The following is a 25913-nucleotide window of genomic DNA, read 5'->3' on the forward strand; positions in this document are numbered from 1 at the left end:
TATATATATGTGTGTATATATATATATATGTATATATATATATATGTATATATATCCAAAAGGTTATGATAGAAATAAACTCAAGCCCTTAAGCTATTCTTCCCTTTTGATAAGCTGACTGCTTCCACTTCTTCAACCCAAGTACTTATTGATTCATTTCTAACTCTCTCAGTCACATTTAATGAATTACACCTATCACTCTAAACACATTGGCCAGTAAAACTGGGGGTGCCTAACATTGCTTTAAACTGCTTTTCTTTCTCATGTTCTCTATATAAACATAATTTGCCACCTTAACACCTTACAGAATCACCTTGACTAAAGCAAGGCCCTTGTGACTCACTCTAGACAAAGTTTCTCTACTACAAAGTATGGCTCCACTACAGTTCTATTCACAATGTCTCTTCACATAACATGTGAAAGGGAGCATGGGTTTTTCAAGGTTATCCAACAAATCCAGTTAGTGTCTGCATTAGAAAGGATTCAAGCTCAACACTTCCTGCTTCCAAACTCACGGCTCTGTCTACTACACTGTGGGGCCTGGAGTTGGTGGAGACAGCACCTACTAGTTGCAGATGGAAAGGAAAGTTATCTTGAGGGCTGTTCCTAAAGGGGTAAGATATGGGAACAGGTTACTCAGGGAAAGGGAGTCCAGATTCCAGGGGTGCTGTTGTAGGAAGAACAGCAAGATGGAGTTGGGGAAGAAATAGCCTGGGACTTTCTTTTAAAAAAAATTAAACTTTAATAACATTTTTTTATTTTGAACTTGAAGTCAATAAAACAGAACATTTCTATATAAAGAAAATAATAATAATAAGGAATTTATATAAAACTGGGAATCTCTGTATCACTAGCTTTTTAAAAAATAAGTACAAAATGTATTCTATTACTTTAAAAACCTTTTTATTTTATTTGTCTGTGTTCCTGCTGAACTTTCTTCTATTTTCTTTTGTGTATTTCAATACACACACACACACACACATACATATATATGTATGTATGTGTTTCAATGGTCCTCTTTTTTTGACATCACTATTATTTAGTGACTACCCCAATTAAACCAAAGGGGAGAGGAACACCGCAAAACAATAATCATAGTAAAGGAAACAAAACCACAAAATGGTCATATCAAGAAATTAATATGTCTTTCTGTACCTTAAGTTAATTATCCTCTCTCAGGAGGCAGGTAATATGGTTCATCATAAATCTCGTAGAGATGAGATAAGTCATTGCTTTTAACAGATTTCTTAAGTTCTTTTTTTTTAAAGCAGAATTTTTTTCTCCGATTCCAAAATAAGGTTCCAAAGGGAAAACGTTATTTTCTAATAAAGAAAAAAAATCTTTCAAATGGACACAGGAAAGAAGTAGGAAGGAAGGGTGAAGAATGCACCTGTCCATCCAGCTGATCCCACACTCCAAGTTTTAGGAACAACTGGGTGGGAGAAGGGCCCAAAAAATAATGCTAAGGGAAATGATGCGGAAGCATTGAGAAAGGAGGGGACCAGGCAGGGTCAGTACTGAGAACATAGAGGGGTGGGAGGACATTTCCTAAGCACCCTTGTGGACACCCATGGATACCTTCCTTTTCCATCAGCAGGATTAGTGTCTTTGGGGGCACCCTCAGTGCTCTTTATACAAAGGTTCATGGTGACCTCTCCATCTAATGGCAGTGAAGCTCCACATCACTGGCATCCTGGTGTCACCCTATTTACAAAGAAACTGGAGTGGTGTTTCCTAGCCAGGCCAGTTACTTCAACAGGCCTGATACTGAGGTTTTCCTTGTTGGCCCAAATGAAGGGCAAGGTCTTTTAGCTGATCACAGCCTTATCCTGACAGGTCCCCTAGACCAGGAGGTTTTATTTGTCAGCATGCTATCTGGCTTTGCACCTTCTGCAGCACTGCAGGGTGGAGAACTCAGGACACGCACCACTGTCCAGGATCACAGCTCTGTTCTCTCCTCCCAAGTCTTTCAAAGCTGTTCTTGACAAGGTTGTACTTAAGAAATTGTTCTCTTTGGAGTTCTATTTAACTTGCTCTCAATCAATTCATACTTCTTAAGACCCTGACATTATTTCCTTCATAATTACTTTTGGCAAAAAATATTCCATGATATTCATAGACAACTGGTTCAGCCATTTCCCGACTGATGAGTGCCTTTTAGTTTTTAGTTCTTTGTTTTTTTTTAATCTTTGAATCCATCTTTCAGAATCAGGAATTTCTTTTGCTTTTGAATATTCCTTTCCTAATGCCATCCCTTCTTTTAACCTTCTCCTCCCAATATTTCTGCCTAGTTTCTTGTTAAGCGCCATGTATTTCTAGACCAAACTGTGTGTGCACATGCTTTGTAATAATTAAAATTGGGTGGCCAAATGTAATAGTTAAAATTTTGGTTTGACAAAAATAATATTGGTTAAAAAAGAATTGTTGTGGTTGCCATTTATAAAAATTAAAGTTAAACTATGAGTCAGCAGACTATTAGTAGCTCTTAATAATTTAATTTAATATGTAGTAAAAGGAGGGAAATATATGAAGGAAATAAAAAATATTTCCTAGGCCCACCACCCTAGAGCTCCTACCCAAAGAAATTCACCTCACTCCCTGAGATCTCCATGTGTCTCTTCAACAAGGGTCTCACCAGTGTAACGCCTCTTCCTTCAGCTTGAGTCACAATGTGGAATCTATGTAGGGCAGGATGCTTCTTCAGCCTGACTAACCAATGCAGAATGTATCTTTGTAAAGTACCTTGCAGAATCAATTGCAGAAAAACCTTCTCTTCAGCCAAATTCCTCCTAAAATACCTCCTCAGGAGTCCTTGGATTGGCTTTTTATAAGTAGTTTCTTCAGATCACTTCCTGTTTCACTCCCACTTCACAGGAACAGTCAGCCTCCCAATTTGCCTGGCACTGCCCAGGGGCAGTGCTTGTGGTCTTAGGGGGTGTGAACTTTTTCCAGTAAAAGGCTCTTACTAAGTAAGTGTGAAAGGAGGGGTATTTCAAATTTTTGATTGATTAACTTAAAATAAACAGAGTGTTTTAAATTCTCTTTCATAGCTATCAATTTTCCTTTGTCCTCACTTAAGTGATTTATCTCATGAAACTGGGTATATGGTTTTACTAGCAACCATTATTTGTCCTATATTTCAAAGAGACTAAAGATTCACAGAAAAATATTTGTAACTGCTTCTTCTGTCATAGCATAGAACTGGAAAGTAAGAAGATATATACCAATTGGGGAATATAATGGAATACTATTGTGCCATAAGAAATGATAAAAATGATGGTCAAGAGAAAAAAAAAACAGAACAATTTCTATAATAACAATATTGTAAAGATAAGCAATGTTGAGAGACTTAAGAACTCTGAGTAATCACTAACCAAACATGCTACTCACCACCTGAGAGGAGGACTCATGGAGAGGAGTGAGATACATTTTTGGCCATGGATAATAAGGGAACTTATTTTGCTAGACTGTGCTTTCTTTGTTACAAAAGTTTCATTTATTTTTTTTCTTTCTATCTGAAATTAGGTGTGGGAGTCAGCTAAACAGGTCTTGTGTGGTCTTGTTTGGTCCTTGAACTCATTGTTGAGTTGATTTTGGCAATTTTTCTTTGATGTTGGGGCTCTGAATTTTGGTACGACATTCCTGGGAACTTCCTTTTTGACATTTACTTCAAGAGGTGTCTAGTTTTACTTTCTCATTGTGACAGATTGGCAGAGTTTTTATTCATTATTTTTTGAAATACAGTATCCATAATTTTTATTTTTACTATGTTTTTTAGGGACCCCAAATATTTCTTCTTGACCTATTTTTGGGAGTAGTTGCTTTTTGCAAGAAATATGTTACGAATTCAGGCAGCTAGTTGGCACAGTGGACAAAGATGATGATAAGAAGCCAGGAAGAGTCACCTTCCTGAGTTAAAATTTAGCCTCAGGCACTAACTAAATATGTCACCCTGGGCAAGTCACTAATTTTAACCCTGTTTGCCTCAATTTCTCATTGGTAAAATAAACTGAAGAAATAGCAAAGCACTCCAGTATCATTGCCAAGAAAATCCCAAATGGGCTCATGAAGAGCTGGACATGACTAAAATGACTATTTTTCAATCTTTTAATTTTGTTGTAATAATTCTTGCTATCTCATACAGTAACTAATTTCTGTTTGGTGCATCCTAATTATTCAAGAGTCTATTACATAGGTAAGTTCTACCACTTTCTGTTCTTCTAATTCTTTCTTCCAGAGCTTTATTTATCTCTCTCTTCATTTCTTCTAGGTATTCACATAGCCAATTTGGAAAACCACTTTTTCCTTTGAGTCTCTTCTTGCATTCTTATGGTGTAACTTCTTCATTTTACTCATCTTTCTAGTCTTGGGCTCTACCTCACTGCTGCCCTTTTGGAGAGAACATTGGGCTGATCTCAACTGCAATCATTTGAGTTCTTCTACAACTCCATTATTCAGAATGCCTTCTCAGTGGCATCTCAGGACAGAGTGCTAGGAAATTTGAAGTCTCAAAGTCTGGGAGAGCCTGGCCTGGCCCTGCTAGGACCACATTGGCTGATGCTTTCTTTGCCCAGTCACTTCCAAGGTCCCCCTCTTGTGCTTCGGTGGGTGATTCAAGTCTTATTTTTCTCAGTCCCTGACTTTCTTACCAAAGACAAAACTAGCAAGTTTTGTCTTTGGTAAGAAATTCACCAAATTTAACTTATCTACTTTATTTTGTGCAAGGCCAACCTGGAAAAACAACAACAGCAACAACAAAAATACAACAGTCCCTTGATATTGTAATTCAGTCTGAAGACTTAACTTGCATTTTGTAGAATACTATCTCTTAAGGATCACAAAGGTTTACTACTCTGTAATCTAACATCTATCAAAAGTAGTTTCCTATATCCAGAATTTTGAACCCAACCTTGCAAATTCAGTTTATTTAAACAATGGGAAAGAGCAATTTAGGATGCTCCAGGGGCCAAGGACAAGTAAAGGAGTTACTTAAGACTTCTTCAACCTTGGGAACCCAGGTCATATTGATATCTCCTCTATAAAACTATATCTGATGATGCTAGCCCTTTTTTTCTCCTCTAAATTTCTATAACACTTTATGGCCTATAATAATCATTTGGCTATCATATTGTGCCTTGTATTTTTATTTTTATTTTTTTTGCATATGCCATCTTTCCTCAGCTAATTTATAAGTTATTTTAAGCCTCAGGCCACATCTAAACTGATATTCATTATGAAATTCCTGAGTTGAATACAAAGGATATATTTTCAAGAGCATTTACCCAGGCTTAATCACAAGCAAAGAAAACCAGAGAAGTATCTTAAGGAAGGATTCACAACAATAGAGCTCAAAATAGTGGGAAGAGTTTAGGGATAATATATGGCAGTGTATTTTTAATTACAAGAAAATTTTAAATTATTTTATATGAAGGTCTCTGCTTCAAATCTATATAAAGCAATTGCCAATGAAGGATTCAGTAAATAGAAGTTATAGTAAAAAAGAAAAGCATTCTTCTCAGACTTATACTAGACAGAAAGGAATACTAACCAAAATTTTTCCCCAACTCTAGCTGCCTACAGAGAGAATCCAGAATCAGTATTAATGGAATCATCTTCATAGAATAAAGACAAATATTCATCTGTTTATAATATAATCTGCCATGATTACTCAAACTAATGGAAGAGAATAGATATACACATAATCTAAAAATCATTTATGACTGACTTCAGAATGAAATGAGAGAGACAGATACTCAAATATTAACTTCATATGCACCTGGGGCCAACTGTTAGGGGTTCAGGACAATTCCTGAAGCATGGTAGAGAAGCTGATGGTTATAATTCATTTGCTGAAACATAATGAAAGCTTTACCATATAATGTTTACTCAAATAATTTTTTCCAGTAAAAAAGCACATAATAGGAAGGAAAACACTGGCAACAAACATAAATGTGTTTTAACAAAGTTTGCTGGAAATGCATTTCTTTACTCATTGTTCCTACCAGTATAAAGATACTATGAAAAATAATAGTGAAATATAAATTTAGTTTATATTATTAGTAGTATAATGCTTAAACCATTTCACATTTAAGCTATGAGCTTTGATGGAAAGTGCTAGAAGTCAAGAGACTTAATTTTTGAGCCTTTTTGCTGCTGCAACTTTAAGAGTTTGATGACCTTGAGCAAGTTATAATGCCTTCAACTTCAATTTTCTAATCTATAAAATGAAGGAATTAGACTACCTCAGTGATTCTCAAACTTTTTGCAGTAGCAGAACCTTTGTGGTGTCTCCTTCTGTCTTGTCTGCTAGATTAGCCTTCAGATCACACCCCATAAGCATGGGTGTCCCTCACAGTTATTTTGGGTCCTCTTCTCTTCTCTTCCTATACCATTTCACTTGGTGATCTCACTGGCTCCCATTGAGTTAATTATCATCTCTGCTGATGGTTCTCAAAGCTACCTATCCTGCTCCAAACTCTCTACTGAATGGCCAACTGCGAATCTCACCTCTCTAACTGCCTTTCAGATCTCAAACCAAATATTCAATAGATGTCTTAAAAACAATCAAAATGGAACTCATTTTCTTACTCCCTAAATTTTCTTCCTCCTCATCTCTCCTACCTTTCCTATTGCTAGAAAGGGCATGACTCTCCTCCCAGACCCTAGGCCCAAAACTAGGAGTCATCCTGGATTTTCCCTTATCTCTCATCCTTTATGGCCAAGTTGTTGCCAAGGCTTCTCGATTTCACCTTTGCCTCGTCTATTATTACATGTGCCCCCTTCTCTCATGGGGCAGGTCCTCATCACCTCCTGCCAGAACTATTATAACAACCTGCTTATGGGACTGCCAGCCTTGAGGCTTTCCCCACTCGAATCCGTCTTCCATTTGGTTACCAAAGTGATTTTCCTGAAATATACATCTGAGCATCATGTTACTTCCCTACTTGATAAACTCCTGTGACTTCCTTCTGCCTCCAAAAGCAAACACAAAATGTTCTGTTTGTCATTCAAAGCCTTTGATAACATAGCCCCTTCTTACCTTCTAGTTCTCTTACACCTTGCTCTCCCTCTTCTGATGTGCCTAGTGGCTTCTTTCAATTCTCAACTAAAACCCCATCTTCTTCAGGAAGCCTTCCCCAACCCCTCTTAATTCTAGTACCTCCCCTCTGTTAATAATTTCTTATTTATCTAAATGTAGCTTGCTTTGTATATTTGATTGCATGTCTCCCCCATTAGACTGTAAACTCCTTGAGGACAGAGGCATTTGTTTGCCTTTTTTTGGATCCCTATGCCTTAGGATAGTACTCAACACACAGCAGGTATTTAATAATGTTTACTGATTGATCACTTTGAAAAAAATGGAAATAAAAAAATGGAAAAGTATTCAGTAAGTTCCAAGTAAATATTTTTTTTAAAATCCTACTATTAGTGGTAATAAAAGGCTGACATTAAAAGATTATTGAATGTCATAATTGTTCTTTATCTAAACTCAAAGAAATGGGCAAAAGTCAGGAATCTGGGCCCTAACTTCATATATTAATATATCAAACACTCTGCTCATCTCTACTTATTATATAGAATACGAAAGGGAATCAGGATTGTTTTCCTTTCTTCAAACAGCCTTTTCCATTGAGTAAGTTAAATGAAGTTGTATATGAAACTGGATTTGGTAATTTATTCTGTTAGTATGACAGTGAAAGTGAGGGGGAGACCAATTCTGTTTCCTATAGAAAATAGCAGAAGAAAGAATGGATAGAAAGCGAAAGCTAGATCATACAGAAGAGGAAGGAAAGTAATATATAATTAGCTCAGTCAATCAATAAACATTTATTAAATGCCTGCTATGGGCCTGGTTCTATGCTAAGCTCTAGGGATACTGGAAAAATAAAAAGGCAAGATATTGCCTACACTCCAGGAGTTGGTAATCTAAGAAGGAGCAACTCGGTGGCCCAGTGGATAAAGAGCCAGGACTGGAGAAAAGAGGTCCTGGGTTCAAATTTGACCTTAGGTTTTTCCTAGCTGTGTGATCCCAGGCAAGTCACTTAACCCCAATTGCCTACCTACCCCCTTACCACTCTTCTACTTTGGAACTGATACTTAGTAATAATTCTTAAGACAGAAGGTAAAGGTTTTAAAAAAAACAATAACAATCTAATGAGGAAGACAACAAGCAAACAAAAGCACATTATATACAAGGAAAATAGGAAATAATTAAAAGAAGCAAGGTACTAAAATTAAAGGGTGAGGAAAGGTACTGAAAGGTTTCCTGCAAAAGAAGGAATTTTACTTAGGACTTCAATAGTAGCTAGAGACAAAGAGGGAGAGAGTTTCAAGCATAGAAGAATGATGGAGAAAATGTCCAAAGTCCCTTAAGAGATGGAGTGTCTTTTTCAAGTAACAGCATGGAAACCAGTGTCACTAGATGGAAGTGTCAGGGTAAAGGGGGTAAAGAAGACTGGAAAGGTAGGAGGTGGGCTAGGTTATGAAGGACTTTGAATGCCAAAGTGAGCATTTATGTATTGGCTCTTGGAGGCCATAGGAAGCCACTGGAGTTTGTTGAATAGGGGAAGGAGGGTGTGATGACGTAGGTCAGACTTGCACTTCAGGAAAATCACTTTAGCAGCTGAATGGAGGATGGAATGGAGTGGGAAAGAGACTCGAGGCAGGCATATCCATCAGCAGCTATTGCAGTAGTCCAGGCATGAAGTGATGAGGGGCACTTAGAGTGGCAGAAATGTCAGATACGAGAGGATTTTTTTTTTAAACATCCTGGCTTTATTAGGAAATAAAAGATAATGAGAGAATATCACTAAGTACTAATTTATATGCCTTCTTTCTCATTTAGACATAATTTTTTTATGGGAAGAATCTACATATTTATTGAATTCTTTCTTGCTGAAGGTATGATAAAGAGAATAGGCAAATTTTCAGAAATGATATTCTTGACAATCATACAATTCACTCAAAGATATAAAGAATGCATATCATACAATTCTTGATGATTTAAAAAAGAGAATCCTTGATTCAAATAGAGCAAGACACTCCCTTAAAAACCTTCATCCAACAAGAGTCTGCTATATATATATATATCTCAGTCATAAATGGTTTCTCAAAATATTTTTAAAGAAATAACTATATATAATAGAAGTTCAGTTTCATATATAATCTTTACATATTAAGGTTTCATATTTATTGAAAATTTTCAAGTTCCTAACAAAAAGAAAATTTAAATAGGTAGATTTGCCTATATGAAATGCTCTATAAACCAAAATATGCTATGGATTTCGGTTACTATTATTTCTATTAATGAATCATCTGTAATTCGGATTCTTCTGACATTGTGATATTTCGTGACATATCTATATAGTATTATGGGGGAAATTCTAGTGTTTAAAATATATTAACTTTTGTGGCAGTAAATAGATTGGCAAGATTAAAAGCACTGTACACTTTCCCAAATGCATTTCAGTCAGACTGTCTCCTCCTATTCAGTTTTGGCCTAATTCATTATCCATTAATATCCCCAATCTAGTTAAGGGGATATATTTGAGAGACATTGCAAAGGTGAAATCGACAAGCCTAGACAACAGGTTGGATTTAGGGGAGTGAAAGTGAGGAATCAATCCTCAGATTTGAGCTTGAGGGGCTAGGGGAATATGGTGTTACTCTTGACAATAATAGAGAAGTTAGGATGGAGATAGGTTATGGGGAAAGTATGTATTCTATTTTAGACATATCGATTTACAGATGCCTACTGAACATCCAGTTTGAGAAGTCTGAAAGGCAGCTAAGGATGTGAGATTAGAGGTCAGATGGCAGAGTTTGAGAAAAGAAAGGAAGATTTGAGAACCATTAGCATAGAAATGGTAATTAGCTTCATGATGATAAAATCATTAAAATGAATTAGTATAGAAAAAAAAAAGGCCCAGAAAGGTAGAGTTGAGCCAAGTTGTGAAAAACTTTAATTATCAAACAAAACAGTTTATATTTGATTCTATAGAAAATGAGAATACACCAGCATTTTTTTGAGCATTGACAAACAGCAAAACAATTTGACCTATGATTTAGGAAAATTATCTTGGCATCTGTATGGAAGACGGACTGGAGAGGGAAAGACTTAATGAAAGAAGACCAATTAGGAAGTTATAATAGTCAAGGCAGAAAGAAAATGAGAGCCTGAGTTAGGTTGGTAGAATGAGGAGACTAAATGGAACCAATGTGAGATGCTGTGGAAATGGTACCAACAAGACTTGGTAACTGATTGGATCAGTGAAATGAGGGAGGAAAAAGAAGTTAAGAGTGACTCAAAGACAATAAACCTGGATGATTGAAAGGATCATGGTACTCCCAATGGGGGGGGGGGAGTTTAAAAAGGATGGGTTGGGGAAGAAAACTAACAAGTTGTGTTTTGTACAAATTGAATTTGAAGAGTCTGTGTGCACCATGTTCAAAAGCCTAACAGATTAGGGTATTAGATCTAAGCAGAGAATTTAGGGCTCAATATATGGATCTGAGATTGATATGCAGAGAGGTGAAAACTGAACCAATGGGACCTGATGAGGTCATGAAGAGATAGACAGGATGTAGATGATGATTCTATAAAAGCAAACTTTTAAGGAAACAGGTAGACAGGTAGACCATTTAATGGATGATGTTCTTTTTATGAATTCTAATTTTGGGGTAGCCAAGTTTTTAATAATAGTTTGTCAAAAGAGAGATATTTTATTCAAATTTTGGTCTTTGTTCAAACATCAGGTTCACGTGTTTTATAAATGATACATCCTGGAAAGACTGACAATATGGTTGGCTCAATTGCCTAAAAATACTGAATTACTGTTAAGTCAGAAAGTTACTATTTTGTAGAAAATATTCACTGATAGATGCATCACTCCATGTATGTATATATATAAAACTGAATGACTGACATACTTCAATTATGCTAACCTATAGCACTATAATGAAAATTTCATTGTGTTACAACCAGAATATTTTTGACATTTCATATCTTCTGTACAGTAAACACAAATGCTAACTTCATTTCATTGTTTGCACAAATGCCCATGTGTTTCATCATGTGCATTTTGTGATGAAATTGCAACACTATTCCATTGACATTTTAGCCTTCTGGTTCATAAAGCAAAGCTACCATTAACATCAGGTTTTGCATACTAAACACTGTAATGTTCGGTCATTGGAATATGCTGTTAAGTATTTGTAACTATAGAAAACAAGAAAAAAATGTAGCCATAATCAATAGGGTTAGGAAAGGGCCAGGGAGAACTGTGACTTAGCTGTTATACTATTCATATGCAACACCTCTAAGAGAGCTACCGAGGGCACCAAGAGGTAAAGAGACTTGCTGACATCAATACATTCAGCACTTGTCAGAACTTGGATTTGAACTCAAGTTCAACTGATTGTAACGTCATATCTCTACTCTGGACTGCCTTTTGTCAATTATGTCTAATTTATAAAAATGCCTCCCAATAAAATATAATTAAGTATTAAAATCTATCATATGGTAAAAGATTTTACAGAGGATTTATTTTATATGAGGAATGGGATATACTCTGGTAGCATCAAACAAAAATGGTGCCGTTAATCCTTGTAACAGGATCCTAGCCAGGATGCACAATGACTTAGTTTTAAATGTAATGTTATCTACATTTTGTTGTATTTTTACCTATTTTGTTAAATGTTTCCCAATCATTTTAATCTGTTTCACAGGACTAAGAATGTTATGGGCCTCATGCTGTGTGAGTGACATCTCTGGTCTAATGCAGAATGGACTAGTGTCAAGAAAAGTTATGGACTACTTCTGCCTCTGACATACTCTGCTGCTGTGTGACCATGGACAAATCACTGGATCTCAATTTAAGTCCAAGTTGGACAGGGGCAACAGATCTGTATGGGTGGCAGGCACTTCCATCACAGGAGCTCCCTGTACTAATGAAATCGCATGGAGCAAACAAGTTAAAATGTTACCATCTCTTTACAAAAATCCCTCTGACCAGACTTTGTGGTATAAAAGCAAATGGCAGCAGTAAAACCAGCCAAGCAACCAAATGGACCATGTAGCATGGCCATGAAAGCACTGAAGTCAAGAAGGCTTTGGCTCCAGTCCTACCTCCAGACACTGCAGGTCTACATCTCTGCAGCTAGAAAAGGGGCCGGGCAAGGGAGGAGGGAACAGATTTGTGAAGCATCTATTCTAGGTCTAGATTCAGGATTGGGATGTAACTTTCCTAAGGCAGTTTCATTCAGGAGCAGAGAGGAAGTAGAAGAGAGGGGGCTATAATGGGCAAAGAGGAGGTGAGGTCATATTGTAAACCAACCAAATGACTGATGACTACAGGAAGAATACTCATCTTCCTGACCTAAGACTAGCTGATCACATACCCCCTGGGGTCAAATTGTATGTTCTCATGTAATTCTCTGCCTCTTATAATTCATGTAACACTGCCCCATGTAATTCTCTAAGAAAATAAAAACCATAGGTAAAGAGTTTCTTTACTTAGAATTCTTTACAAAGATGGAATCACCAATGTAAAAAGAATGAATGAAGATGTCTTTCGTTTATATTAATACATCTGAGAGCTCCTGACAACCAGTTCCAAAAAGAGTAAGGAGTAAGTCACTCTGGATGACATTATAATGGTCTGCTTTAACATCTTCATAAATTTGTTTCTACAAGATTCTGCTCTCATGGATAACATTCTAATTGAATCTTACATTTCATTTATCCAACAAATATTTTATTAAACACCTGCTAGAAGCGAGGCATTAAGCTAGGGGTTGTACTAATACCAAGTTAGTGTGGCCTTCTATTATTTCTCCATGACACACTAGCAGATTGTTGTTTTTCTGAAAATACTGAAAATAAAAAACAAACCATCAATTATGAAAAGGATGTATAAAATAATATCAGTAATGTAAAGGTTATTCTAGAATGTGGATTCTAGCTGCAGAAGTTGCCTTTTTCCAGCTACTTGAGGCTAGTGCCTTGTTTTTTCATCTTTGTCTTTAGCACACAAAATTGTGCCTTGCACTTCATAAGTGCTTACTGAACATTTGATGATGTAAAATCAATATAATAGTAAGTTAAATGAGTAAGATTTTTTCTAACTGAAGTCATGAAACTATAACTTTTATATTTATCTAACTTACTAATTTTTAGTTCTTACTTGGGGAAGAGACTTATCTAACATTCCTCAATTTGAGGTTAAGATCTTTAGAATATTTGTCCAAACATTTACTGGATACCTACTGTGTACTAGACACCCATATATCTTTTCTTCAGTACTCTGCACTAAATGTGTGCATACTGAGTCACTTGACTCAAAGGCATTAGTAAAGTGTGCATGAGAAGGACCTACGTGACAATGGAGTTGTGAATCAAATCCAGTGGTAATTAAGAACCATTTTCGCTCAAAGAAGTTGGGTAGAGTATTAAGGATAAAAAAGAAAAAAAACCTGTATATCTCTCTTCTTGAGGATGCTGTTCTATTAATAGGTTGGGTCAAATGTATTATTTTTAATCATTATACCTCATTTCCTCCTATTAAGTTTCAAGTCTAAAAGACAAAAAAAGGAACAACAAAGTATCATGTAACTAAAGAATCCTGTCAATCACCTATTTAAAGATAAAACATTCCATCAGTGTTATCCTGGAAGACTCAGCAACCATGGAATAGTCTCCCCCTTGCCTTCTCTCTCTACCCCTCCAGTCCCAACTCCTGGGCCAATCAGATTCTATAAGAGCTACTTGTTCAGAAAAACAACATTACTGCTCACATCATTTGGATGAGATGGGAGTCAACAATTATTATCTTTCTAGTCTACCTGGCTGTACCATTTTAAAGTCCTCTGGAACTGAATATCCAAAGCACTGTAATTTGACCTAATAATGCATCCTAAGTATTTACCACTAATGTTTTAGGATTTCTCAGTCTTGCCAATTATCCCACAGCTGAAGTGGGGAACCTTGTTCAGAACAGGTATTGTCTTTTATTTTTTTCTACTTGCATCCATAGTACTTGGCACACGATATGCATTTAAATGCTTTTTCATTCATGCTATTCATTCACTCACCTTAAATCCCTACAAGTACAAAGTTTAATTCATCCATAGTATGACAGATATTACTTTTTCCTGGTCCAGAATTTATCAAATCTGTATCTTTAATTAAAGGATGTTTAAAAAAAACGGAATTTTTTTTTTAAACCCTTACCTTCCGTCTTGGAGTCAATACCATGTATTGGCTCCAAGGCAGAAGAGTGGTAAGGGTAGGCAATGGGGGTCCAGTGACTTGCCCAGGGTCACACAGCTGGGAAGTGTCTGAGGCCAGATTTGAACCTAGGACCTCCCATCTCTAGGCCTGGCTCTCAATCCACTGAGCTACACAGCTGCCCCGAAAAAAACTGAATTTTAAATCAAATCATGTAAAACATGATTAAAACAATTACAATCCATACAAAGAAGATAAATAAAGCAGTATGTGTGACCTATACTCATCAAAAAAATTTCTGGGTAAATTAAGGAGAGCCTCTTGAAACAAACAGATGAGAGAGAGAGTGAGAGAGAGAGAGAGAGAGAGAGAGAGAGAGAGAGAGAGAGAGAGAGAGAGAGAGATTGAGTTTCTTGGATAAAATGTCAATAATTGGCAACTCATACACATCCTATTAAGCAAAAAAAAAGGAAGAAAGAAAACAAAGCAAACAGTTTGTATACACAGAAATTCTGAATAAAAGTAATTCTGGAATTTTTAAAAATTACACAGTTAATAAGTAAAATTACACAGCTCTAATCGGTAAAGAACTGGCGCGATATAACATCAACATCGCAGCCCTAAGCAAAATACGCTTACCAGAAGAGGAATCACTCAGCGAACCCACCACTGGATACACCTTCTTCTGGAAAGGTAGAGCCTCAAATGAAGACAGAATCCACGGTGTTGGCCTGGCTATCAAGACCAGTTTGCTCAAACAGCTGCCAGACTTGCCTGTGGGCATCAGCGAGAGGCTCATGAAGATCTGTTTGCCTCTCAGCAAAGACCGGTATACCACAATCATCAGTGCATATGCCCCTACACTGACCAGCACAGAGGAGACCATTGAGCAGTTCTACTCTGACCTGAGTGCTGTTCTGCACTCAGTGCCCACAAATGACAAGCTGATACTACTGGGAGACTTCAACGCCCGCGTTGGCCAGGACCATGAAAGATGGAAAGGAGTGCTCGGTAAACACGGTGTGGGCAAAATGAACAACAACGGCCTACTGCTACTCAGCAAATGCTCAGAGTTCTAACTCACCATCACAAACACTGTGTTCAGAAGGGCAAACAAATATAAAACAACGTGGATGCACCCACGATCAAAACAGTGGCATCTCATTGACTACATCATTGTAAGCCAGCGAGACATCCAGGATGTACAGATCACCAGAGCCATGAGAGGAGCTGAATGCTGGACAGACCACTCATTGGTTAGAGCGACTCTTCAAATGCGCATTGTGCCTCGCCATCCAAAAAGCACCCAGACAGTTCGCGCATTTTACAACTTGGTCTTAGAGATCCATCTTATTTGCAAACATTCCAGTCCTGCCTGGACGACAAGCTGACTGCCAAGGGATCACTCACTGGAAGCTCAACCGAGAAATGGAACCAGTTCAAAGATGCAGTGAAGTAAACATCAAAGGCAGTCCTAGGCCCCAAACAACACAACCACCAGGACTGGTTTGACGAAAACAACACTGCTATTGAAGACCTATTGAGCAAAAAGAACAATGCCTTTATGGAGTGGCAAAATAACCCAAACTCTGCTCCTAAAAAGGACAGATTCAAGTCTCTCCAAGCCACAGCACAGTGTGAGATCAGGAAGATGCAAGACCGATGGTGGGAAAAAAAGGCAGAAGAAATCCAGCGCTTTGCTGATACAAAAAAACTACAAACAATTTTTCAGTGCCCTCAAGACTGTCTATGGGCCATTAAAACACACCACTACTCCCTTGCTATCCTCTGATGGTGACACTCTCATAAAAAATAAAAAAGGCATCAGCAACAGGTGGAAAGAACACTTCAGTCAGCTTCTCAACCGACTCTCTTCAGTCGACCAAAGCGCCCTTGACCAGATCCCCCAAAACTGCACCATTGAACAACTTGACGTCCCTCCTTCAATAGAGGAAGTCCAAAAAGCAATTAAACAAATGAGTGCAGGCAAGGCACCTGGTAAAGATGGGATCCCAACCGAGGTGTACAAGGCCTTAAATGGAAAAGCGCTCCAGGCATTCCACATAGTGCTGACCAGCATATGGGAAGAGGAAGACATGCCCCCAGAACTCAGAGATACCTCCATCGTAGCCCTATACAAGAACAAAGGCACATGAGCAGGCTGTGACTACTACAGAGGCATCTCACTACTCTCCACTGCTGGAAAGATCCTCGCCTATGTTATACTCAACAGACTCCTGTCATCTGTTTCAGAGCAGAACCTGCCTGAATCACAATGTGGCTTCTGACCAGATCGCAGCACCATCGACATGGTCTTCACGGTGAGGCAAATGCAGGAAAAATGCCTTGAGCAGAACCTGAGTCTCTACATTGTCTTCATAGACCTGACAAAGGCATTCGACACAGTGAACGGGGCCGCATTGTGGGTGATTCTTAGCAAGCTCGGTTGCCCAGCAAAATTCGTTAAACTGATCCAGCTCTTTCATGTCTACATGACAGGGGAAGTCCTATCTAGTGGAGAGACTACCGCTCACTTCAACATCTCCAATGGCATGAAACAAGGCTGTGTCCTCGCTCCGGTACTATTCAACCTATACTTCACCCAAGTATTACGACATGCTGTGATGGATCTAGACCTGGGCTTCTACATCAAATACCGACTGGATGGCTCACTATTCGACCTTCGCCGCCTGACTGCAAAAACAAAGACAACAGAGAGACTCATCCTGGAAGCTCTCTTTGCAGATGACTGTGCTCTCATGGCCCACCACGAAAATCATCTCCAAACCATTGTGGACAGGTTCTCTACAGCAACAAAACTGTTTGGCCTGACTATCAGCCTCAGCAAAACAGAGGTGCTGTTCCAACCTGCACCAGGGAGACCAACTAACCATCCGTGCATTACAATCGACGGCACGTAGCTTTCCAACGTCAACATTTTCAAGTACCTGGGCAGCACCATCGCCAACGATGGGTCCCTAGACCACGAGATCAATGCCAGGATCCAAAAGGCCAGCCAGGCACTCGGGCGGCTGCGCTCCAAAGTCCTCCAACACAGAGGTGTAAGCACTGCAACAAAGCTCAAAGTGTATAACGCAGTGGTCCTCAGCTCGCTCCTGTACGGTTGTGAAACATGGACACTCTACCGGAAGCACATGAAGCAGCTGGAGCAATTCCACTAACGCTCCCTCCGGTCAATCATGAGGATCCGATGGCAGGACCGAATCACCAATCAGGAAGTCCTCGACAGAGCCAACTCCACCAGCATCGAAGTCATGGTCCTCAAAGCCCAGCTAGGATGGTCTGGACACGTCATCCGCATGGACCCACAGCGAATACCAAGACAGGCATTCTATGGTGAACTGTCAGCTGGACTAAGGAAACAAGGTCGACCAAAGAAAAGATTCAAGGATCAGCTAAAGTCCAACTTGAAGTGGGCTGGCATTACACCAAAGCAACTAGAACTCGCTGCCTCTGTCAAAAGCAGCTGGCAAACCCACATTAACCACGCCGCCACCACCTTTGAAGATGAATGGCGTCGAAGTCTTGTCGCTGCGCGTGAACGCCAACACCAGGCCACAACTGCACCTCCCATAACAACTGGCTTCCCAGGCCCCATGTGCCACAAACTCTGCGCCTTAGTCTTTGGACTTCAAAGACACATGAGGGTACATCAATAGATGATAATGCACAAAGACAATAGTCGTTCTCAGTAACCGAGAGACTACCACTAATACACAGTTAAAAAATCTCACATGTTAAGGCATATACTCTGGACATTTCTAACATCTCAAGAAATGTGCAAAGTTGTCTTTGGCTTTAACAAGAAAAAAAAATGAACAGGTTGATTGATCAAATGAATCTATGCATGAATATAAAGGTTAGGAAATTTGTGAACAAGAATCCTTTATAACTAGGGCAGGAGACCTCCTCCCACCACCACCTTTTTCCTAATGAGCTTTTAAAAACACTCCTATGCTTTATTTTACACATATTAATATTTTAAAATTTGTATGTTATACATGATTATATATTCTATATAATTATAATTTCATCTTAATGTAGTTTTATATTTTATATATATCTGTGTATATAAATTATTTTTTAAAATACCTGCCATCATAGATTGCCATTAACTTTTGCTAAATTTTAAGTTGTTTTTATTTAAAGAGAACAAGTTTTGTGAAGGCATTTAGTTTTATACCTGTAGCAGCATAAGACAAGGGGCTCAGACTTAATCTTTAGGGTCCCTTTAAGCTCTTGCTATATGGCTCTTTGATCACATGTATAGGGACTTAAGAAAGTTTGCTGAATGGAATCAAGCCTGTTAATCTAGACATTGATTCAAATAGTTTCATACTTGAAAGGGAAGCTGGTTTACAAACAAGGCCAAAATAATTATTTTTTTTCCTTTTAATTTTGGTTTTAAAAAAAGTGCTTTAACTCTATCACTTGTTTAAGCCAATTTATCTTCATATATTAGATTCTTTAGATCATTCCAAGCAAAGGCATCCAACTACTGAGGAATCTAGGAGTTAAGAAAACCAAAGTTTCTCTTGGAAACAAAAATCTATTTTTTAACATCAATACTTTCTGGATGTTAGTATAATATGGTCTGAGTCATGGAATATTAAAATCTCTAATGAATTAGCTTCAGGTCACCTAAAGTACAACAGAGTAGTACATGATGGGTGAGGATAACCTTCAACATATCACTAGAGAACTTAACAGTAAAAGAGACACGAAGGATATCATCTAGTAGAATGCAAACTCTTGATTTTGTCTTTGTGTCTTCAGAATCTGATATAGTGCCTGGCACAATGCAGGAATAGAATAGATGTTTGTTGAATGGAATGAAACCTTAGATGTCTACTGGACAAAACAAACTAGTTATGTAAAGGCTACAAGGGATAACAGATAAATAATTAATGTTATCTACTGGTCCTTAAATACAGTCAAGAGATCTACAAAGTCCGACCCTCTCCACCTCACCCTCAGCATGTAAGATGAATCCCTATTGAAGAATTTATAGCCGAACATGGAAAAGAATCAATGAAAATGGGAAGACATGGATCTTGATCCATACTAATGGACAAAATACCCATATTAGCATAATCACAAAACTAAGTACAAGTATTTTACCTAATAGTTTTGCCCCATCTTATACCAATGCAAAAAATAACAGAAGAACAAAACATATACTTTTATTTTGGAAAAAAGGAAAAAAAGAAAAAATCTTAAGGTGTTTCTCTAGTGAACTGGGTTTCCATTCAGCCCCTACCCTTTGACTGGATTAAGAAAAATGCCATAGGTTTATCTGTATAAGGAAGATGCCAATCAGAAGCCTGGCTCCTAGAAGACACTTGCCTCTTGTCCCACTTGATTCCTGGCATCAGGAAGACACGCCTCTGATCCAGACTGAGGCCAGGTCTGTCCAATCAGGGTAACTCAGAAAAAGTGATGTCACAGGGGGTATAAGTAAGAGATCTAGAAAGCTTGAAGGTCTTTTTCCTGGCCATGGAGCATTCTTGTCTGGCCAAGCAACCTGGGTCTGTCCTGGGTAAGCAGTGGTAGTGAACAGCGATGCGAGGTGAGCAATGAGCTTGGCTTAGCTAGGTGACCAGGAACATGATGATACTGTTTTTCGCTATTTAATAAATAATTAAAAATTAATATAGAGTCTTAAGAGAATTTTAATTATAAATAAGAGTGAGGCAAGAAAATCATGAAAGAAAGTATCAATAGTACAGTGAAGAAGGCACAAAAAAGTACTGAAGAAAATAACACATTAGAAAATAGAATAGGACAAGCAGAACAAAAGGGAGTATATATATTTTTTCTTGGGGGAAAAAAAATCTACCAAAAGAGATACTCAAAATCCACTGAAGAGAACACTTTAAAAAGCAGAATTGGATAGATGGGAAAAGATGTATAAAAACTCACAGAAGAACTTCCAAAAAAAAAGTAGAACTGGACAAATGGAAAAGGGGAATACAAAAGCTCACTAAAGAAAATAATGCCTTAAATTGGGCAAGATATTATAAAAAGTCAAAAGAATGAAAAATGGAGAAAACATGAAATACTTCATTTGAAAAATAACTGACCTGGGAAATAGATCTGAGAGACTTACTAGACTATTTGAAAGCACATAATTCAAAAAATGGAGCCTAGATATCATATTTCAAGAAATTGTAAAGGAAAACTGCTCTGACATCCTATAACTAGAGGGTATAGAAAATGAAAAAAAAAAGTTCACTGATCACCTCCTGAAGAAAATCCCCAAAAATATTATAGCCAAATTCCGGAGCTCCCAGGTCAAGGAGATAATATTGCAAACATTCTGAAAAAAATAATTCAAACTTCATGAAGCCAGAGTCATGCTAACACAAGACTCAGCAGCTTCTACATTAAAGACTGGAAGGCCTAGAATAGCATATTCTGGAGGGCAAAGGACATAGAATTACAACCCAAAGTCACCTCCCCAGCAAAACAGTGTAATCCTTCAAGAGAAAAAAAAAAGGATATTTAATAAAAGAGAGGACTTTTAAGTTTTTGATGAAAGGATAAGAGCTGAATAGAAATTCTGATTTTTTAATAGGAGACAAGAGAAGCATAAATAAGTAAATGAGAAAGAGAAATCATAAGGGATTCAAAAGTTTAAGCTATTTACATCCCTATATGGGAGGATGGTACTTGTAACTCCTTGGGGCGTTATCATTATTAGGACATTAGATGGAGTAGGCAGAGACCATAGGAGTGAGTTGACTGATGTAATGATATCTCCCCCCAAAATAAATTTAGAGAAAATAAAAGGATGAACTAGGAGAAAGGGGAAGGGAGAGACTGAATGGAGTAGATTATCTCACATACAAGGAACAAGAAAGAGCTTTTACCGTGAAAGGGAAAATGGGCAGGGAGAGAGGTCAACACTTGAATCTTACTCTCATTGGAATAGGCTCAAAGAGGGAATAGGCTCAAAAGTACTGAGCTGGGTAGAGAAATCTATCTTACCCTAAAGAGAAGTAGAAGGGATGCTGAGAGAAGGGAGGGTGGTTGGAGGAGGTGGTGATCAGAAGTAAAATACTTTTAAGGAGAAATGGGAGGAAGAGAAAGGGAGAGAAAGATAAACAGAGGGAAACTAGGAAGAATTCCCCAATTGATAAATATCCAAAGATATGAACAAGTAGAAGAAGAAATCAGTTATCTAAAGTCATATGAAAAAAAAAAGCTCTAAATCACTACTGATTGGAGAAATGCCAATTAAAACAATTCTTTTTGTCAGATCTGGCATCTGGCTCTGCTGGTATTGCAGGCACCACAGGGTAGAGACCCCAGGATACACACTGCTGTCCAGGATCACAGCTCCTTTCTTTCCTCCTGAGTCTTTCACGACTCTAAGGTACCACCTCACACCTATCAGATTAGCTAATATCACAGAAAAGGAAAATGACAAATGTTGGAGGTGATATGGGTAAAGTGAGACATTAAAGGGCTACTGATGGAGTTATGAACTAGTCCAAACCATTATGCAGGGCAATTTGGAACTATGCCCAAAGGACTATTAAATTATGCATAACCTTAACCCAGCAATATCACTACTAGGCCTGTATTCCAAAGAGACTTGAAAAAAAGAAAATGACATACGTATAAAATATTTCAAATTGAGGGGATGCCCATCAATTGGGGAATGGCTGAACAAGTTGTGATACATGATTTGTGATGTAATACTAGTGTGCTATATGAGGAGGATGGTTTCAGAAAAAACCTGTACTCACTCAAACTGATACAGAGTTAAATGAGCAGAACCCGAAGAACACCGTACACAGAAACAGCAATATTGTAAGGATTATCAACGGTGAATGACTTGGTTGTTTTCAGCAATACAATGTCCCAACACAATTTCAAAGGACTCATGATAAAAAATGCTATCCACCTCCAAAGAACTGATGGACTCAATGCAAAGAGAAACACACTTTTGTTGTCTCTTTTTCTTTTACAATATGAGAATTTAACAATAGCCTGGACCCCCTTTTACTTCTCTTGGCACTCTAAAATCAGCCTTGGATTTTGAAGGGAAAGTGTCATGTTGAGTTTGAACCCCATCCTTTGACTGAATTAAGAACAAAAGCAGATGCTTTATCTGTCAATAACCTACTTAAGACAAGGGGGAAAGTATGTTCACTCTGGGGGGACACCAGAGGCCTTGTGGCTCCCTCGTACCTGGAAGATGCTTGTCTCTTGGCCCACGTGACAGAGTCTAGAAGTCAGGCTTATGATTTGGTCTGACGTTACAAGTCTGACAAATCAGAGGAACTCAGAAAAGTGATATCACAAGGAGCATAAAACTAAACCAGGGGAAGGAAGTAGATCTCTTTTGCTTGGGAATCACAGTGAGAGGAGGTGGCTATGTGAGCACTAGTGCACCTGTAGTATGACCCTGCAGCTGGCTCAGTGAAAGTAGCTCAAGAATGCCAATGCAGGCAAGGCCTGGCTAGGGGAGGAAACTTGCAAAGAGGATAGCCAGCCACATGTGGCTAGTGCCTTTTCTTTCCCTGACGTGCTTTTTAAAATTATTTAATACATATAAACTAAGATACAGTTTCCAGAGAATTTTAATCTTAACAAACATGACTAATATGTAAATTTGTTTTGCATGACTGTACACATACAATCCCTATTAAATTGCTGGCCTTCTCAATGAGGGAGGAGGGAGGAAGAGAATTTGATATTCAAATTAAAAAAATATTAATACTGTTTTTACTTATAATTAATTTTTTAAATTTAAAAAATGCTACACAAATACATGTGCTGCATAATTTCTAACTACAGGAATGCAAATAAGATAAACAAAATCTCCAAGCCATAAAGAAATAGGTTTATTGCAAGAGGGCTGGTCTCACAATAAAGCCAGACTTCTGGTCAAGACCAAAAGACCCAGAGCACTTTGAGAGATCTTCTTATATACCCCAAAGAATATCACCACATATACCAAATGAAAGATAATCTAAGACCATGTTAAAAAGAGAGTAGGATGTACTTTTCATTGGGAAAAGTCACTTGATAACTTGAAAGTTACTTGTTAGACAAGGGGGGAGTCTGGACTGGTGATGTAAATTATAACAGTAGGTGGTGTTGGGTAGTAACAGGCTTTGAACCCAGGGTCAGGCCTAGTGACATATACTGGATCCACAAGTTCAAGACCATAATAATTGCTGAGGGTGAGTAATACAGCAATTTTGAAGGTTAAGGCTCCAAACTGAGGCCTAGACTAACAATGATTACCTAGCTAAAGCAGTTATTTACTTAATTCAAAACCTCAATACTATAATAATTAAATTTTAATGGTTTGACTAAAATATATGAAGATTATAAATAATAATGGTGGTTGCAAATTCAAAGTAATATTGCTCAAAGTTGAAATGACTTTAATAGCTTTTATTTACAAAAGAGGTGGAAAGGGTAAAAGCAGAGAAATACAAAAAGGTAGAGAAAACATTAACCTATCTAACTAAATAATGCTATTAATGCTCCGATGCTCCACTCAGCCAGGACTTGTTGACCTTCAACTAAACTCTCTCTAGAAAACAGGAAGGGAAAGCCAGCTATCCACTCACCCAAGTTCTCAAGTTTGAATTCGACCTCAAACACATACTAGCTGTGTGATCCTGGGCAAGTCACCTAATCCTGTTCAAATGGAGTCACAAGCAATTATATACAACTTGAAACAAATGAACAGGAATGATCTATTTTAGAGGGAGGGAAAGAATAGGTTCTAAAAGTACTTGGGCCTGGAATTTGGGTACAGAAAGGGCTGTATTGGGAACTCTACAGTGAAGGGATAAGAAAAGAGGGGAGCACATTAGGGCATGAAAGTAGCTCTACAATCAGCTCTCATGGGGTAGCTGTGTTGTAAGTCACCTTCCCACCCTTTAATTAATTGTTCATGCTCAGACCATAATACCAAATGGTCCCTGGCCCCACTTTGGAGACTCTTGCTCTAAGCATTTCTCACAAATGGGAAAGTAAGACCAAAAATCCCAGGAAGAGCCGGACTTTCTTGTCTATCAGCTGTTGTTCTTTTACTTTTGAAAAAGACCAATGACATGATGTTGAGATTAGGTACAAAGTTCACCTGTGGCTGATCAGTCCAAAACAAGTTTAGAAGGCGCTCCCAGAGATCAAGTACAAGTGGTCTGTTAGAAGGAAGGTGGCTCTGGATTTGGGCAGCTCACATTTCCTTTGGGTTCCTAGGTTCTGCTCTGTTCACAGAATAGAGTACCTTCTTTGATACAGGTACACCAGGCAAGGCAGTCCTGGGTCAGTGTTTCCCATGTCTCACAGTTAACACTCATTTTCTTCAAAGATAACTTGAGTGTCCTTATGAATGCTCCTTGTGTGAATTCTCCATAAAACAACAGTCTTTGGGGTAAGCACAGACTTGATATTTGGGCTATGTGGCTAGCCCATGAGAGCTGCACTCTCTGAAATGGCATTTGAATGCTTGGCTGTTCAGCTCTAGAAAGGACATCAGTGCCTGGTCCCTTAGTCTTGCCAGGCAATCTCCATGACCTTCCTGAGCCAATTCAAATGGAAGTAGTTCAATTTTCTGGCACAGCACCATTATACTGTCAGGTTTCATGGGCATACGACAATGAGGTCAGCACAATGGCTCTGTAGATCTTCAGGATGTACCTGGTACCTCTTCTCTTCTACACTTTCTTCTTCTCCTCTTTAAATTTAGACCCTTACCTCCTGTCTTGAAATCAATTCTATGTATTGGTTCCAAGGCAGAAGAGTGGTAAGGGCTAGGCAATAGGGGTGAATTGACTTGCCCAGGGTCACATAGCTAGGAAGTATCTGAGGCTACATTTGAACCCAAGACCTCCCATCTCTGGGACTGACTTTCAATCCATTGAGCCACCTAGCTGCCCCCTCTCCGACACTTTCTTTTGAAGCCTGTACTGTTTCCAGTTCTGTTCTATCTCTTAAATCATCATCCTTATTATCACTAACATCAACTGTCCTCTCCCCCCACTGCCAGATAAGAAAAGTAAGCCCAAGAGCAAAAATTTTCCTTTTTAATAAATAATTTATTTCCTTATTTTCAACATTCATTAAAATTTTTTTGAGTTCTAAATTCTCTCCCTTCCTCCAGTCCCTTCTAGCATCCACTGATAAAGCAAGCAATGTGATACCCATTATACACAAGAAAACATGCAAAACATATTCTCAAATTACCCATTTTGAAAAAAAACAAAACAAGAAAAGTAATGAAAATGAAAACAATTACACTTTCAATTGCACTTAGAGACTTTATTAGCTCTCTCTCTCTGGAGGGAAAGAGTATTTTTCATCATAAGTCCTTTGGAATTTTCTTGGATCATTGTCTTGATCAATGTAGCTAAGTCTTTCATAACTGATCATGTTATAATAATCTCTTACTATATACAATGTCCTCTTGGTTCTGCTCACTTTACTTTGCATGATAAGTTCAGGTTTTTTTTCCCCTGAAACCATTCTGCTCATCATTTCTTAAAGCATCTCTTTTATTTCCAATTCCTTGCCACTACAAAAAGAACTTCTATAAATATTTTTTATACATATAGATGTTTTTTTTCCTTTTTAAAAAAAATTTCTTTGGCATACAGACCTTAGAACTGATCCTGCTGAATCAAAGGTTATGCAG

At 38.0% G+C, this 25913-nt stretch overlaps 1 protein-coding gene across 5 annotated transcripts in view; it reads right to left on the bottom strand.

Moving 5' to 3' along the window:
• DNAJC24 (DnaJ heat shock protein family (Hsp40) member C24) overlaps window positions 1-25913 on the bottom strand; it is a 76192-nt gene that overhangs the window by 24734 nt on the left and 25545 nt on the right. Inside the window, exon 1 of one of the 5 annotated variants that reach the window (XM_056801984.1) lies at window positions 2591-2776. The exons of the other annotated variants lie outside the window; for them this stretch is intronic. Within the exon in view, the coding sequence (XP_056657962.1) occupies window positions 2591-2611 (21 nt within the window). The 5' untranslated portion in view covers window positions 2612-2776. Of the gene's footprint in view, window positions 1-2590; window positions 2777-25913 lie in introns of those variants that run through there. 5 annotated transcript variants of the gene reach the window in all.

Source organism: Monodelphis domestica, chromosome 6 (genome assembly GCF_027887165.1).
Source record: "Monodelphis domestica isolate mMonDom1 chromosome 6, mMonDom1.pri, whole genome shotgun sequence".
Classification (NCBI taxonomy): Eukaryota; Metazoa; Chordata; class Mammalia; order Didelphimorphia; family Didelphidae; genus Monodelphis; species Monodelphis domestica.